Source organism: Budorcas taxicolor, chromosome 10, assembly GCF_023091745.1.
Source record: "Budorcas taxicolor isolate Tak-1 chromosome 10, Takin1.1, whole genome shotgun sequence".
NCBI classification, from domain to species: Eukaryota; Metazoa; Chordata; class Mammalia; order Artiodactyla; family Bovidae; genus Budorcas; species Budorcas taxicolor.
The window spans coordinates 84,429,209-84,444,095 of NC_068919.1; the positions used below are offsets into that span (position 1 = coordinate 84,429,209).

At 44.1% G+C, this 14,887-nt stretch overlaps 1 protein-coding gene across 1 annotated transcript; it reads left to right on the top strand.

The window, feature by feature from the left end:
• The first annotated feature begins 358 nt into the window (after positions 1 to 358).
• EIF2B2 (eukaryotic translation initiation factor 2B subunit beta) lies at positions 359 to 6,851 on the top strand. Its single transcript, XM_052646718.1, has 8 exons — positions 359 to 573; positions 678 to 798; positions 959 to 1,107; positions 2,021 to 2,184; positions 2,802 to 2,897; positions 3,809 to 3,946; positions 4,963 to 5,029; positions 6,304 to 6,851. The coding sequence occupies exons 1-8, from the start codon at positions 411 to 413 to the stop codon at positions 6,459 to 6,461; spliced, it is 1,056 nt and encodes a 351-aa protein (XP_052502678.1). The 5' UTR covers positions 359 to 410; the 3' UTR covers positions 6,462 to 6,851.
• The last annotated feature ends 8,036 nt before the right edge of the window (positions 6,852 to 14,887 follow it).

Consider the following 14,887-nt stretch of genomic DNA (forward strand, 5'->3'; position numbering starts at 1 on the left):
TGAGGGACGGGGAAGTAGGGCTGCAACTTCTCCAGCGTAGCCTCGGGAAGTGGTGGGGGCCTTTCAGACTGGCTGTTTCCACAGCAACAGGACTAGCCATCCTCTTGTGACGTCAACCGTCAGGTCTTCTGCGACCGAGAAGCCAAGAAAAGACACTTCCAGCCTTCCAACCTCTGAGGCGCGGAAGCTTGGCGGTAAACCCAACACATCGAGTTCCAAGAGTCTGATTGGCTCTGTCAGGTGGGGGGGAGGGGCGGAGGCGGGAGTTAGCAGCGAGGGGCGTGGCCCAGTCTTCTCCCAAGCGAGAGTTTTTTTTCTAGCAGAGCGGAAGCCGACCTCTCCTGCCCCGGAAGTGTAAGCTGGGAAGTCTGCCAGGTGTGGATTCCGCCGGCAAGGCGGCTTCTTTCGCGATGCCAGGGGCAGCTGCCAAGGGCTCGGAGCTGTCCGAGAGGATCGAGAGTTTCGTGGAGGCGCTGAAGCGGGGCGGCGGGCAGCGCAGCTCCGAGGACATGGCCCGGGAGACTCTGGGGCTGCTTCGCCGCATCATCACGGACCACCGCTGGAGCAATGCAGGTGAGGCAGGCCTCGCCCCTTTCTGATCCCGATCCCCGGGCGGAAAGTCGCCCAGGCCCCACGCTGCGCCCTTCTCGCGCTCACCTTTTCTCTTTGGGCGGTAGGGGAGCTGATGGAACTGATCCGCAGAGAAGGCCGGAGGATGACGGCCGCGCAACCCTCAGAGACCACCGTGGGCAACATGGTGCGGAGAGTGCTCAGGATCATCCGGGAGGAGTATGGCAGGTCAGGCCCACGTCCTGGACCGGGGCTTGGGCCCAGTGAAGCGTTTTGCACGGGCCCCTCTCTCTCCCTGCTTGGAGCCTTTGTTGGAGCTGAGCAGCTGTCGTTACTTAAACGACCACATCTCTTCCCCCAACTCCTTTGGGTCTTGTTGCCTTCGTAGACTCCATGGACGCAGCGACGAGAGCGATCAGCAGGAGTCTCTGCACAAACTCTTGACATCCGGGGGCCTGAGCGAGGATTTCCGTTCCCATTATGCTCAACTCCAGTCCAACATCATTGAGGCAATTAATGAGCTGCTGGTGGAACTGGGTGAGTCCTGATCCTTAGGTGGACAGGACAAGTTGCAGGCAGATGAGGGAACAGAAGACCTTAGAAGTTGTTCATAAGCAGAGATGGACGATAACCAGTCTTCTGGTTCTCAGAGGTTTGCCCTCATCCGGATTAAGAATGATTGGAATAGGTGGCAACACTAAGATAACCCTTTCTACATTTCCTTACAGACTGACCCCTTATCTACTGCAAATCCACTGTGGCAGAGACTGTTTGGGAAGAGCTTTTATTTTTAAGATGAACCTCTGAAAACCACAGTTGATAAACCCTTTTTCACTAAACTTCTTGAAATTTTACAGACACACACACATACATACCCATATGCATATACACAAGCCACTTCTATCCCCCCTATCTTTGTGACCTAGGAGGCCAGATATTTATTGCCATCAGTGTTCCCGGGAAAGGAAGAAACTGGGTCTGTCTGTGCACTGAGCTGCTTCTTCCAAATTCCTCCCCTATTTTTCTTCTGTGTCCTCCTTGTCAGGTGGAGGCGTTGTGGCCACCTTTTGGAGGAGGAATTCTTTCAGAGGGAAACTCTGTTTGCCCTACTCTCAGCACTTTCAAATTTCCCAGATGGGGCATTTCTTGCCTAAATTCACTGTCTTGAAAGTCAGTTGTAAAGAACTAGTTTTGGGCGGGGTAGGGGTGAGGGGAGTAAGTTGATGAGTAGGGTAAGAGGGTAGGCTGAGAGCTTGGGAGATAGAAAACCCTGGAGGAAGGAGGCTTTTAAGGAAATAGGACATTTCACATTTAGTCCATTGACCATGTGTTACCAGGCTCTGCTAGGTGGGCATTGTACAAAACGGCACACATCCCTTTCTGTTCTCTCACAAGTCTGTATTGTAGCATGACTATGTCATATTTTCCATGCAAAACTGGCTTCTTGCAGAAGGGACAACGGAGAACATCGCAGCCCAGGCTCTGGAGCACATCCACTCCAATGAGGTCATCATGACCATCGGCTTCTCCCGCACGGTGGAGGCATTCCTTAAAGAGGCTGCCAGAAAGAGGAAATTCCATGTCATCGTTGCAGAGTGTGCACCTTTCTGTCAGGTATGGGGACTGCTAGAGCTGCTAAGAAAATTTTAAAATGAGAGAATAATGCCATCTTTGAATTGATGCATTTTAAACATTGAGGAGATAGCGTAAAACATTTAAGAGAATTTCACGTTGTTGATCCTGTGAACATTCTTAAAATATTCACTTAAGGAAGTTGAGTGAACTATGTGGCCCAAGAAAAGATAAATATTAGTTCTTTCAGAAATCAGAATAGGGTAAATGACCTTGGGGATGACCGATGCTTGGTCTGACCCCACTCAGTCTTCAGGTAAATAATAGGTCTCCAGAAAGTAAATATGTAAGGATGCAAGGATGTTGTAAAATAATGAGCCAGGAGCTGTCCTGTGTGCTCTGCCCAGTTACACAAGCAAGTTGTATTTCCAGTTCTGTGTCTGTCCCAGCAGTGCTGGGGAGTAATGAACATTAATTAGCTTCCCCTGGGCTTCCTGCCGCTTCCCAGAGAACGCCTACCAGATGAGTTAGTTGCCTGTTGGAAGTTGCACGTTGGATACGGCCAGTGTCACCCAGTTCCCCAGATCCAGTGATGTTTGAAAGCTCTTTCTCTCTACCCCACTCTTCCTCTCAGCATCAGCCTTTCTCTCCAAATGCAGGGTCATGAGATGGCAGTCAATTTGTCCAAAGCAGATATTGAGACAACGGTCATGACTGATGCTGCCATTTTTGCTGTTATGTCAAGAGTCAACAAGGTGGGTATATTTGGGTTATATTATGTCAAATTTATGAAGATTATACATTAAAATATTAATATCTGCCCCCCTCCCTGGCCCCAATATCTATAAGAGGAGAGGAGAGTTTCTAGTACCTTTTGAAAACACGTACATGGACCTTTTAAATCTCTTATTCTATTAATATTGATCCCCCCTCTTTATTCCTCCCGTGGGTGCTGCTGCTGCTAAGTTGCTTCAGTCGTGTCTGACTCTGTGTGACCCCATAGACAGCAGCCCACCAGGCTCCCTTGTCCCTGGGGTTCTCCAGGCAAGAATAACTGGAATGGGTTGTCATTTCCTTCTCCAGTGCATGAAAGTGAAAAGTGAAAGTGAAGTTGCTCAGTCCTGTCCGACTCTTAGCGACCCCCTGGACTGCAGCCTGCCAGGCTCCTCCGTCCATGGGATTCTCCAGGCAAGAGTACTGGAGTGGGTTGTCATTTCCTTCTCTGTCCTCCCTTGGAGGCACCTCATTTTGGTTAAAGGACTGAAAGGAATGAAATGGGACTAAGCTAATCTTGTCAGCATGTTAGGGATCTGATAGAGAGCTGCCCACTTCTGCTCAGAGAGCTTGGTAGTGGTGGATGGTAGAAGAAAGGCTTCGCATTTCTCAGGAGGTGTGGCAGATAGAGTTCCACGGAAGACAGGGCTAAGAGCAGTAAACACTGCAGTTTTCTGTCCTGTACTGTGTTCATTTTTCCTTTGGGAATCCACTTTTATGCTAGAACTTGTGGTCTGAACCTAGAATCCCTTTCCCTCTACTGGTGTGTGACCCCCACGCCCACCCCCTGCAGGACGCCAAGACTAGGGCTAAGCATTCAGGCACTCATGTCCAATGGCCTGTTGAAGGCTCTGTTCTCAGGATGGCTCGCTTCTTTCTTCCTGTCCCAAAGGTGATCATTGGCACTAAGACCATCCTGGCCAACGGTGCCCTGCGAGCTGTGGCAGGAACTCATACTCTAGCGCTGGCAGCAAAACACCATTCTACCCCACTCATCGTCTGTGCTCCTATGTTCAAGCTTTCCCCACAGGTATGTCTGTCTGTCTCTAGCCAACAGAAGGAAGTCAGAGTATAGGTTTGAGCTCTTTAACCTTCAGCCTTCTCTCTCTGGGACTTCTCTTTATCTGCATTTACTCAATGGATTAGACCCAGTGGAGACTGGAAGAGGCCACAGTAGTCTTGATCCAGGAAGAGCCATTGATAGTTACAACCTTTCAGCTTCAGGAGGTCAACATTGTAAGGTCAGGATAATATGTAGTTGGGGAAGGCCCTTTGTCTACATTGCCACCACTCCCCCGTCACCCTGACCATTTCTGAAAATGCCAAGCAAGTTGAAACTAGAAACATAGAATTGGTTTTTATTTGTCATAGTTCCAGGGACTGTATTCTGTAGCCTGAACACAAGCAGTTACTAAGTAAAGAGTCATTTTACCAGTGATAGAAACTACGTGCTTTGAAAATAATAACCTATCTATAGGTGTCTACTTATTAAAAAATTGGACTGAAATTCACATAACACACAAGTAACCATTTTAAAAGGTACAGTTAAGTGGCACTTAGTACATTCACAGCATTGTGCAACTACCACTCTTTAGTTTCGGAATTTTTTCATCATCTCTGAAAAACACTCTACCCATTAAGTGATCACTCCCTTCTTTCTTCTCCCCATCTCCTAGTGATTGCTAGTCTGCTTTGAGTCTCTATGGATTTGCCTAATTTTGATATTTCACATAAAAGGAGTCATATATTATGGACAAAATATTTCTGATTTCTAAATATTTGGGGAGTTCATCTGAGTTATAGCACGTACTTTGTTCCTTTTTTGTGACTGAATAATGTTCTGTTGTATGGATATACCACAATTTAATCATCCATTCATCTGTTGATGAGCATCTGGGTTATTTCTACCTTCTGGCTTTTGTAAATAATGCTGCAATAAGCCTTTGTAATCAGATGTCTGGATGTCTTTTTATTTCTCTTGGGTGTATACCTGAAAGTCAAAATGTCAGATCTCTCTTTTTTTCTTCCTAATTTTTCCTTGTCCAGTTCCCCAATGAAGAAGATTCATTTCACAAGTTCGTGGCTCCTGAAGAAGTCCTGCCTTTTACAGAAGGTACAGAAGTTGCTTGAATGTGTATGGCACACGCAGTTGGTGTGTTTTGGATTTTTGTATATGTTTGTTTTGGTCTTTTGGTGGTCAATGGGATTGAATGTTGTTGGGCTGTGTTTCATTAGTCATACATCTTGTGGGGACTGTTCTTTTTAGCAACTTAGAGTGTTTGTGGACCTGACCTAATCCATGTTCATTTTCTTCTGAAACTAATATATTTTAGCTGAGTTATGGGGGCCATGGAGGGTTGGATCACCCAGCATTGACTGGGATTGGCTTTGCAAGTTGTCTGAGATACAGGCAACAGCCCAATCAGAAAGTGTACTTGATTTTGGTTGCTGCAGGGAGTCATTTTGGTGATGTGACTGCCGAAGGAAGCAGGCTCTGAAATGTCACTTATAAAACTCACCTGTATCCTGGACACTTTTGTGTGTTGGGGACCTTTTCTCTATCTTCTTCTGAAGGCAGCAACTTTGCTCAGTGAGCTTGCTGCCTCATCAACAGTTTGCATGGTCTTTAACATCCTCTGGGAGCAAAACATAGTACTTGGAGTGCTTATTCTTCTTGGAAATTTAATAACTTCACCATTTATTCAAACATTCATTTTTTCAAGAAAGATTTATGACTCTTGAGTACCCACTGTGTATCCAGCACTATTTCAGGCACTAGAGATATAACAGTGATTAACACAGATGGGCCCTGCTCCCCCAGAGTTTACGTCATGTTGCAAAAGACAGACAAGAATATGTCAGGGCATGGAATGTTTTAGGAAGAAAATACGGATGATATGATGGAAAGTGACTAGGGGACTACCTTAGACTGGGGAAGGGACTTAATGAGATGGCATTTCAGCTGATTCCTGAAGGAACAGAGCCTGCCACGTGAAAGTGAAGGAAAGAGTTTTCCAGATGTTGGTGCAAAAGACCTGAGTTAGGTACATGCTTAGCCGGGTGGAAAAAGATGGCCATGTGGCTGGAGAGTAATGAGCAAGAGGGAGAGCAATACAGACTGTAGTGTGGTGCGGTGGGGAGGGCCCAAATCTTGACGGCTGCAATCCCAAATTTGAAACTTTTTCTGCCTTTCTATGGGAAAGTATTGGAGAGTCGTAAACACAGGGCAGATCATGATCTGACATCTTTTCTTCTGGTTTGTATTTTGCTACAGCTTCCCTTTCTTGGGGTGGCAAGTATCCCTGTGTTATTGAGCCTAGAATCCATGAGATACTTATTAGAACAGGAGCCTCGGTTTTGTCTTTAGCTCATGTGATTGCCTTTCAGGGGACATCTTGGAGAAGGTCAGTGTCCATTGCCCCGTGTTTGACTACGTCCCTCCAGAGCTCATTACTCTGTTTATCTCCAACATTGGTGGGAATGCACCGTCCTACATCTACCGCCTGATGAGTGAACTCTACCATCCTGACGATCACGTCCTATAACCACCACTCATCCTAAGCAGAAGCTGCTTAGGCAAACACAGAACAGAGAGGAGATTTCTGTGCCACGACTGAAGTGCATCTTCCTTGTAATGGGGGAGTGAACAAGAGTCAGCCTTGGAAAACCTGATACTGTTTCCTGCCATTTTGGTCATCCCATAACTGGGATGCATCTCCAGGACTGTTCTTTGCCTCTTGGATCTTACAGAGCCAGCTGGGCTTGATCTCTTGATTTTGGAGCCTTTTAGTGACTTGGAGCATCTGTTTCAGGAACTTAAACTTTGCCGTTCGGTGGTGTTTTAAACACGACACCAAAGACTTGCTGGGCTACAGGTTTTTGCTCAGAAATGACTGCCACACCTTTTCCAAGGCCGTGCCAATAAAAGCTGCTTGAAGGTTCCTGAGTTGGTTTATTTATTGTTCTGCTCCGACTGAACTGCCTGAAACAGCAGCAGCAGAACCCTTTGCTGTTTTCACAGAGGACAGTAATTAGAGGTAACAGCCTAAAACAGAAATTCAGATGAAAGTATTTATGATTTCCTTTATAACTCACTGGAAATGGTCCCAAACAACTCGTTAATAATCCAGGACAGTGGTTCCAAAATCACTGATCATCAGAATCATCTGGGAGCTTAAGAAAATATACAATCTCAGCCTCCCATCTCAGACCTACTGCGTCTGATCTCTGGGTTGGCTTAGAGTGTCCTGGGAATATTCTTTGAGCGTCCCGGAAAAGGACCCCCTCGTACTATTAATAGAATTGCAAATTGGTACAACCTTTTCCAGGGCAATTTCAACCTTCTAGATTTATTTTTGCAAGCACAGAAAGACATAGGCAAGAATGTCCGTTGTAGCAGCTGTTATGTCACAGCCTATGGGTCCAGCAATATAGCATTTTGGATTCTGTTAGTTAAAAACAAGAAAGGTTTATAAATGTGATATACTTGATGATATATACATTGCAGTAGAGGTTTCAAAAAGTGACTTGAGATCAGTGTCTGGATTAAAGACATTTTGATTGATTGATCTGGTATTTAATTTGAATTAGTTACCAGTATTTTAAAATCTGGATGTTACACATTAAATGAATTCAGATTTCTTCCGTCTCCTGAAGAGTTGGTGAACTCTGGGCCTGCACTCCCAAATGGCAACAATTTGACTATAGGTGGATAGCTTCTAATTCTAGTAAATAGGAAACCCCATTTTCTGCAATTCCAAGCCAGGTTCACAAAACTCATTTATATTGTCTGCTGAATCCTTATGGGCATCTGAGTTGTGACCCTTGTGTTAATGCATGGGATAGATTTATAAGCAAGTCTATTTTATATTCTATTAACCAAAAACAAGCTGGGGAAAAAAACCAAGCTGCAGAGCAATCTGCATGAAATGACCCTTAGCTCCTTAAAACAAATTATGTGGATGCACAGGATAAAAATCTTGGAAGAATTAACACCAAACAGTGGCAAGCAGATTTTATTAGGATATTTATTTAGGATATTGTTTCTATTCTTCATGTGTGCTACTTTAGTGATTTATGTTTTCAAAAAACCTCTTCAGGTCAGATGATCTGGATGCCATGTTTGGGAAGCATGGTGCAAAGCAAACTTCTCAGGGCCAAGGTCCCCCGAGTGTGCAAGGGAACCCCTCACCTGGGATGCTTGTCACAAAGTCAACCTCTGGCAGCAGTGTCTATGAGGCAGAAGGTGGAAGTTCTAGGAATCTGCATGTTTAACAAGCATCTCAAGGGATTTTACCAGATGATTTGATATTTGTGTTTTGGTAAACACTGGCCAGAAGGTAGACAATGAGGGAAAGGCCTCTACTCTGATCCTGCTTGATGTGGGCAGATCTTTGCCTTCGGACTCTTGTCTTCCCTGAGAGAGGGAAAAGACAAGACTGATGAGAGTCAGTCTAAAGGACTGACCTGAAAGCTCTCTGACCCAGAAGAGCCTGGCTCATGCAGGTCTTTGTTGTCAATTATTTCTTAAAACATCTAAGACCACATGCTTTCTCGGTAAAGAGGCTTGTAGCTACCCATTTTGAGCAGTCTTTAAAGGCGCCCATCCTAACAGCAGCTCGCCTGGATACGACTGCTCTGGAGGAAGAGCAGAAGGAATTTAAATCTGTTGCTGGAAGTGTGTTATGATACTTGTCCTTTGTGCATCTTAGTCTCTGGGTCTAAGATTAGCACCAGCATCCTTCCCAGGCATCCCTGAGATGGACGAAGGTTACCAGGGTAGAGGCTTGCTGTCTCTGTGGCCAGCTCTTACAGTGCCTGCAACAAAGCTGCACAGATGTGGATTCTTTAGACTTTAGAACTTCAATTAAGTAAATCCCACTATGCTATTTATATACCTCGCTTTTCTATTTATCTCTCTCCCTTTTCCTGCTTGAGGAAGAGTAAATATTGGAAAGGGAGAACCTGATCTAAGCAGGGGGACACCGAGGTGTTCATGTCAGCTTACTACCTGTCAGCCTTTGTTTGAACTTGCTTCCCACCCCTGCCTCTGCAGCAGAACTCAGAAGAAGCTCCTTTAAAAACAGTGGTAGCTTAGAATTAATCAGGGATTCCATGGACATGAAAGTCTTCCTGAATATGCTAAATAAACCGAGTTAGATCACTCCATAGAGTTTGTAAAGACACTTTTTCCCACGGTTTGTATCTTCTAATTTGGACAGCGGGCAGGAAAGGCACAAGTTCCTGGAACTCAAATAAGGAACAGAAATTCCTAATATAGCCTCCTAAGAGAAGTCTCTGAAAAATACTCTACCAAGAAAAACTGAAGTGTAAAGTGATACCTCAAAAGAAATGCCGGTACTAGTAAGATCGTAAGTTTCACAGATGTGCTTGAAAGCCATTTCTCAAAGTGAGCTGTTGCAGCAGACTTTGGGTTCATGAAGGCTGCCCAGCTCACAGCTCCACCTCTGAGCTCCCTGACTCTGTGATACCACGTATGTAGACCTCGGTACAGCAGCATGCTTTGCCATAAAGACAGTACCAGATGGGGATGTCGTTATTGTAAAGGCTCCATACTATCCACCTGTCCTTGCAAAAACTCCACTCTGCAGACATGCACCCAGCTGACACAAAGGAGCTATTTTGAAATGTGTTTGGAAGTGTTTTTCTTATCTGGTCTACTTTGCTCTGAATTACCCTTTCATTCACCAAACAGTTGTTCCAGGATGTTGTACAATGGCTAAGCAATTATTATTAATAAAGAGCTATGGTCTAAGCTTTCAACCTTCACAACACGTGGGGCTGCCTTTCAAGCCTAACTGCACTTGAAATGATGATCTCCTGATGTTTTAAGTACTGTCATGACGAGAAGGGGCCTTTCAGTAGTGTTTTTGCAGGCATGTTATTTTCATTTAGAATTAAGACCTGCCTAGAGAAGAAGGAAGCTACTTAAAAACTGGACAAGATGCATAATTTATATGTAAAATTCTGCAGTTAACTACTATTAAAAGAGAGGTGGTAGCATGATTAAGTAATGATAAACTAAGAGCAGTGATAAACTAATGATAGACTAACTCCAGACTACCTTTTAAAAAGAAATAAAAAATCACATTTGGATACTCTGCTCTTAAAGTAAATATGAGCACTGTTTAGTCAGGCAAGTTGTACAGGGAAAATCTGGCCAAATCCAGCTTCTTCACACCGCTACTTGAGTCACGCTAGCTTGCTGGCTCGATACTCAGATTTCCACAGGCTTTGATCAGTTTGCCTGAACTTTATCAGATGTTTCTTGATAAAACTGAGTGTTCTGTGACAAACGGGCATGGGATGAAAGTGATTCAAGGGCTTGAAAAGTCCTAAACCATAGGATAACTTTTTTTCTTTATCGCCTCCACAATTTCTGCAGCAATACGTTTAGAAGGGACACACTAGAGGTTACTGAATGATAAACAAATGAATAAATGGAGGGATAGAAAGGAGGAAGGGTCTATTTGGTGCAGATTATCCAAATTTTTGGTTTCCCAGGCTTCCTTCTTTTCCTCTCTTCTGAGCCCACATTTTGCCATCTCAGTGTTGAACAACTTTAGCTGAGGAGTGAAAACAGGCATGATATAGAGTGGCAAACAGCAGTCAGTTCTCATTGTTAGCCTGCTTGTGTAAAGGGTTTTGAGGAAAAGGGGTGTGCCTCAGTGGAAAACAGGTAAGGTGAGCCTGTTCTTTGTGCCAGAAAGTGTTCTTGCCTCCCTCCAGGTATGCTGGTGCTGGCCCCCACGTGAGGCTTCCGCTGAACCTGGTTGTCAGTGCTGTCTAGGAAATGATGGGCTGCATCTGTTCTCACTTGGCATGGCTTCCTCAGCCCCCGACACATCTCCAGAACTTGGCCTTGAGCCTCTTCCTGCTCTGACCTGTTTGGGCTGCCTTGTTATTTGTACTGTCTGTTAGGCTCAGATCCCAGCTGTTGATTTGCGTCTGACCTTTTGCCTTGCTCTGATGGCTGATTGCTAGATCCTCTTCATTTTCAGCTACTCAGGGAGTTCCACCTCCCCACCTGGGTTCTGGGCTTTGCCCTAACCCCCTCCCCAGCCTCTCCTTTTCCTTCTAGCCTACGCTCTAAGCTTTGCCAAATTTCTTTCTTAGAAAAATTCATTTATTTTTGGCCACATGGCTTCTTGGGATTTTAGTTTCCAGGCCAAGGATAAAACCCAATGAGAGCATGTGAGAGAGTCCTAACCACTGGACAGCCCGGGGAATTCCTGCCTTGAGCTTTTCTGATTCTAGCTTCTCGGTTCAGTTCAGTTGCTCAGTCATGTCTGGCTCTTTGAGACCGCATGGACTGCAGCCCTTCCCTGTCCATCACCAGTTCCTGGAGCTTGCTCAAACTCTTATCCATTTGACTTGGTGATACCATCCAGCCATCTCATTCCCTGTCGTCCCCTTCTCCTCCTGCCCTCAATCTTTCCCATCATCAGGGTCTTTTCCAATGAGTCAACTCTTCGCATGAAGTGGCCAAAGTATTGGAGTTTCAGCTTCAACATCAGTCCTTCCAATGAACACCCAGGACTGATCCCCTTGCAGTCCAAGGGACTCTCAAGAGTCTTCTCCAACACCACAGTTCAAAAGCATCAATTCTTCAGCACTCAGCTTTCTTTACTAGTTTCTATTGCCATCTTAATTCTGACAGTAGAATTATCACCTTTTGTTTCAATAATAAAGACGCAGCTGTAACTCATGGTAATCCCTACACCTAGAGGAAGTTACCATAATCTATCATTAATTTCGGGCTTCTTTGATAGCTCATTGTGTAAAGAATCCACCTCCCAAGGCAAGAGACACAGGAGATGTGCGGTTTGATCTCTGGGTCAGGAAGATCCCCTGGAGGAGAAAAAATGCAACTCACTCCAGTATTCTTGCATGGAAAATTCCATGGACAGAGGAACCTGGCAGGCTACAGTCCGTGGGGTCGCAGAGAGCCATTCCCAACTGAGCACATGGCACACACATTAATTTCCTTGTCTCTCTCCCTGAGTGAATCTAAGCGTCTTTATTTCCCAATGCACTTCTGATGAGTGTTACTGACAAAGGAGCTCTCAAGAATGGTTTTGTTGCACTTCTCATCTCTCAAGTTTTACTCTGAAGTTAACGAAGCCTCCTCCACCAACCAGAATCGAACAAAGTTGAACCACCCCAGGTTTACAATCTGATAAATCCCTAATAAATTAAAAATATGTTGGGCAGTGTCGGGTAATAATGGGAAGGAGGGTGCAGTGTGAAGTCCAACAGACCTGGGCTGGAATTCTCACGCTCAGCAAACCTGTTAACATCTCTGAGGTTAAGAAGTCTCACTGCAAGAGAGAGATATTAGCTTCCTAAGGGGACTTTGTTGGAGAAGGCGATGGCACCTCACTCCAGTACTCTTGTTGGAAAACCCCATGGATGGAGGAGCCTGGTAGGTTGCAGTCCATGGGGTCGCTAAGAGTCGGACAGGACTGAGCAACTTCACTTTCACTTTTCACTTTCACGCATTGGAGAAGGAAATGGCAAACCACTCCAGTGTTCTTGCCTGGAGAATCCCAGGGACAGTGGAGCCTGGTGGGCTGCTGTCTATGGGGTCGCACAGAGTCGGACATGACTGAAGTGACTTAGCAGCAGCAGCAGCAGCAGGGGACTTTGTAAGGATTAGAGATCACATATACAAAGCATTTGGTATATAGTGAGCCCTCAGGAAATGGTAGCCAGCATTGTTCTTGGAGCCAGAAAACATGGATACCATGCTCTGCTTCACTTATTAGCTGTGTGATAGTAGACAATATTTTTCAGCCTTAGTTTCCCACTTTGTAGAGTGGGGAGAATAATTACCACCTTATTTCATGCGTTGCCAAGAATTCAAGTAAGTTACACAAATATAATTTGTAAACCTTAAAACACCATATAGGAAATAAAGATTACCGTGCTGTTTGAAAATTAAATGTAGGTCTGCTCTTATGGCACCTGATTTAAAAAACTTAACAGATTGCTAACAGGCAATAAAAGTAAGGATATTTTTTCCTAATTGGTTGCTTTTATGCTGATGCATTCTACTGCGTGTATAAATTATTAAGATAGAGAACACTTTGTATTATATGTGTGTTTAATTGAATTCTGAAACTTCGGTGGAATTATAAAACCTTGGCTGTTTTCGGTAAATTTTGGAAATAACAAATTCATTTTCTTTCTTATTACCTGAATGTGATGAGATAAAAACAGTAAGGATAACATGTATATAGTGACTACATAATCAGTGTTTTTACCCTTTTGTTATGATTGCTGCTATGTGAAACTAAAGATACTAGATTGATGTAGCTATGTAATCAGCATTTTGACTCTTTGTTATAAATCATTTCTGCTGTGTAAAGATAAAGATGGGTAGATTAATAAAGAAATTTTTTGAGAAAGAATAATTACCTCTTACATTGCTAGAGTCAGGCTGGCCGGGATAACTGGTTACAGGATTTCTGGAGAACTTTTTCTAGTCTCCTGCTCAAGAACAGAGTTTGGGATTTTTAGCAAAACCTTGTGAAATCGCACCCCACCATCCTAAAGTAAGAGGCATAGTAAGACTCTTTTTTAATCCTACAGATTGGTCTGACCTAAAAAGATTTTTAAAACACCCAGGACAGTGGACCTCCATGAAGTTCTGGGGAGCAGAGGCAGAGGTCCAGAGGCCACAGCACCCCACTCCTCCTGGAGGCTGAGGCCCTGAAAACACTCTCTTTTCTAAGGTCATACCTCCCAGCCTATGAAATCATTTATACGTATTTAGAGGAATAAAGGCCATTTTTAGACAGTGGTGCCTATTCTTCCGGGGTCCAATTACATAATTCTACAAGGATCCCCTTGGAAACCACTGATGGCTTTCCCTGAACCTTCTGTGAATGTGCTACTTCATTGCTCCCATAAGATTCACTGCAGGGCTGCTGGCAAATGAATTTTCCTTCCATGAGGACAAATTTGTTTCCTGTATTAAAAGAAGAAGAAAATCATTCCATTTGCTACAGAGGCCAGTGTAAGCAGGCTGCCAGGAAATACAAAAGTAGAAATTCTCATTGCAACATCTTTCTCATCATATGGCATCCCATTCAAAACACATCCCATCCCAGACATATTACTAGCTTTGTTTTTGCTTTTTTCTTTCTTTCTCCTTTTATAGTACTTTAATCTCTTGAGTCTTATTAACCAGAAATCAAGTCATCTAAAAAGGTGGGGCCAGTATGGATTAAGAGTGTCATAACAAGCATTTGCAGAAACATCAGTCCTGGTCCCAAATGAAATTATGGGGCCATTAGATAGGTGTACCACAATAAAACCAAGATGCAATTTGAAAGGGACCAAAATAACACTTGTCTCCTGAAAAAGTGTAGAGAATGTATCTGGTTAGGTTGAAAGAATTAATGCTGCATTTTTGATATGAAAATTGCTTTCACATTAACCTTTTCTAAAACAAGCTCACAGTACTTTAACCGTTTTACTGGTCTGGGATATGAATAATATCAGTCTCTGAGGGGGGGGTTGTTTATTTATGATTTTGTCTTATATTGTTTTACTTATTAACAAGCTTTATGAACAATAGTTAGTTCTATCAAATAATCATACCTATGTCTTCTATCAAAGACTTCTATTGGTAATCTTCCTCAAAACAGATTCAGGTGAAATTAGGTTATTTTTGCATTTTGTGCACTACCAAAACTTGAGACTTCATTTATTATTGTTATTTTTAAAGTTTTTTAAACTAATTAACATTTTTGCTGTGCTTGGCCTTCGTTGCTGTGCGTGGGCTTTCTCCAGTTATGGCGATGGGGGCTACTCTCTAGCTGCAGGGTGCCGCCTTCTCATGGCAGTGGCTTCTCTTGTTGCAGAGAACAGACTGTAGGCGTGTGAGCTCAGTAGTTGTTGTACTCGGACTTGGTTGCCCCTTGGCGCATGGAATCTTCCCAGA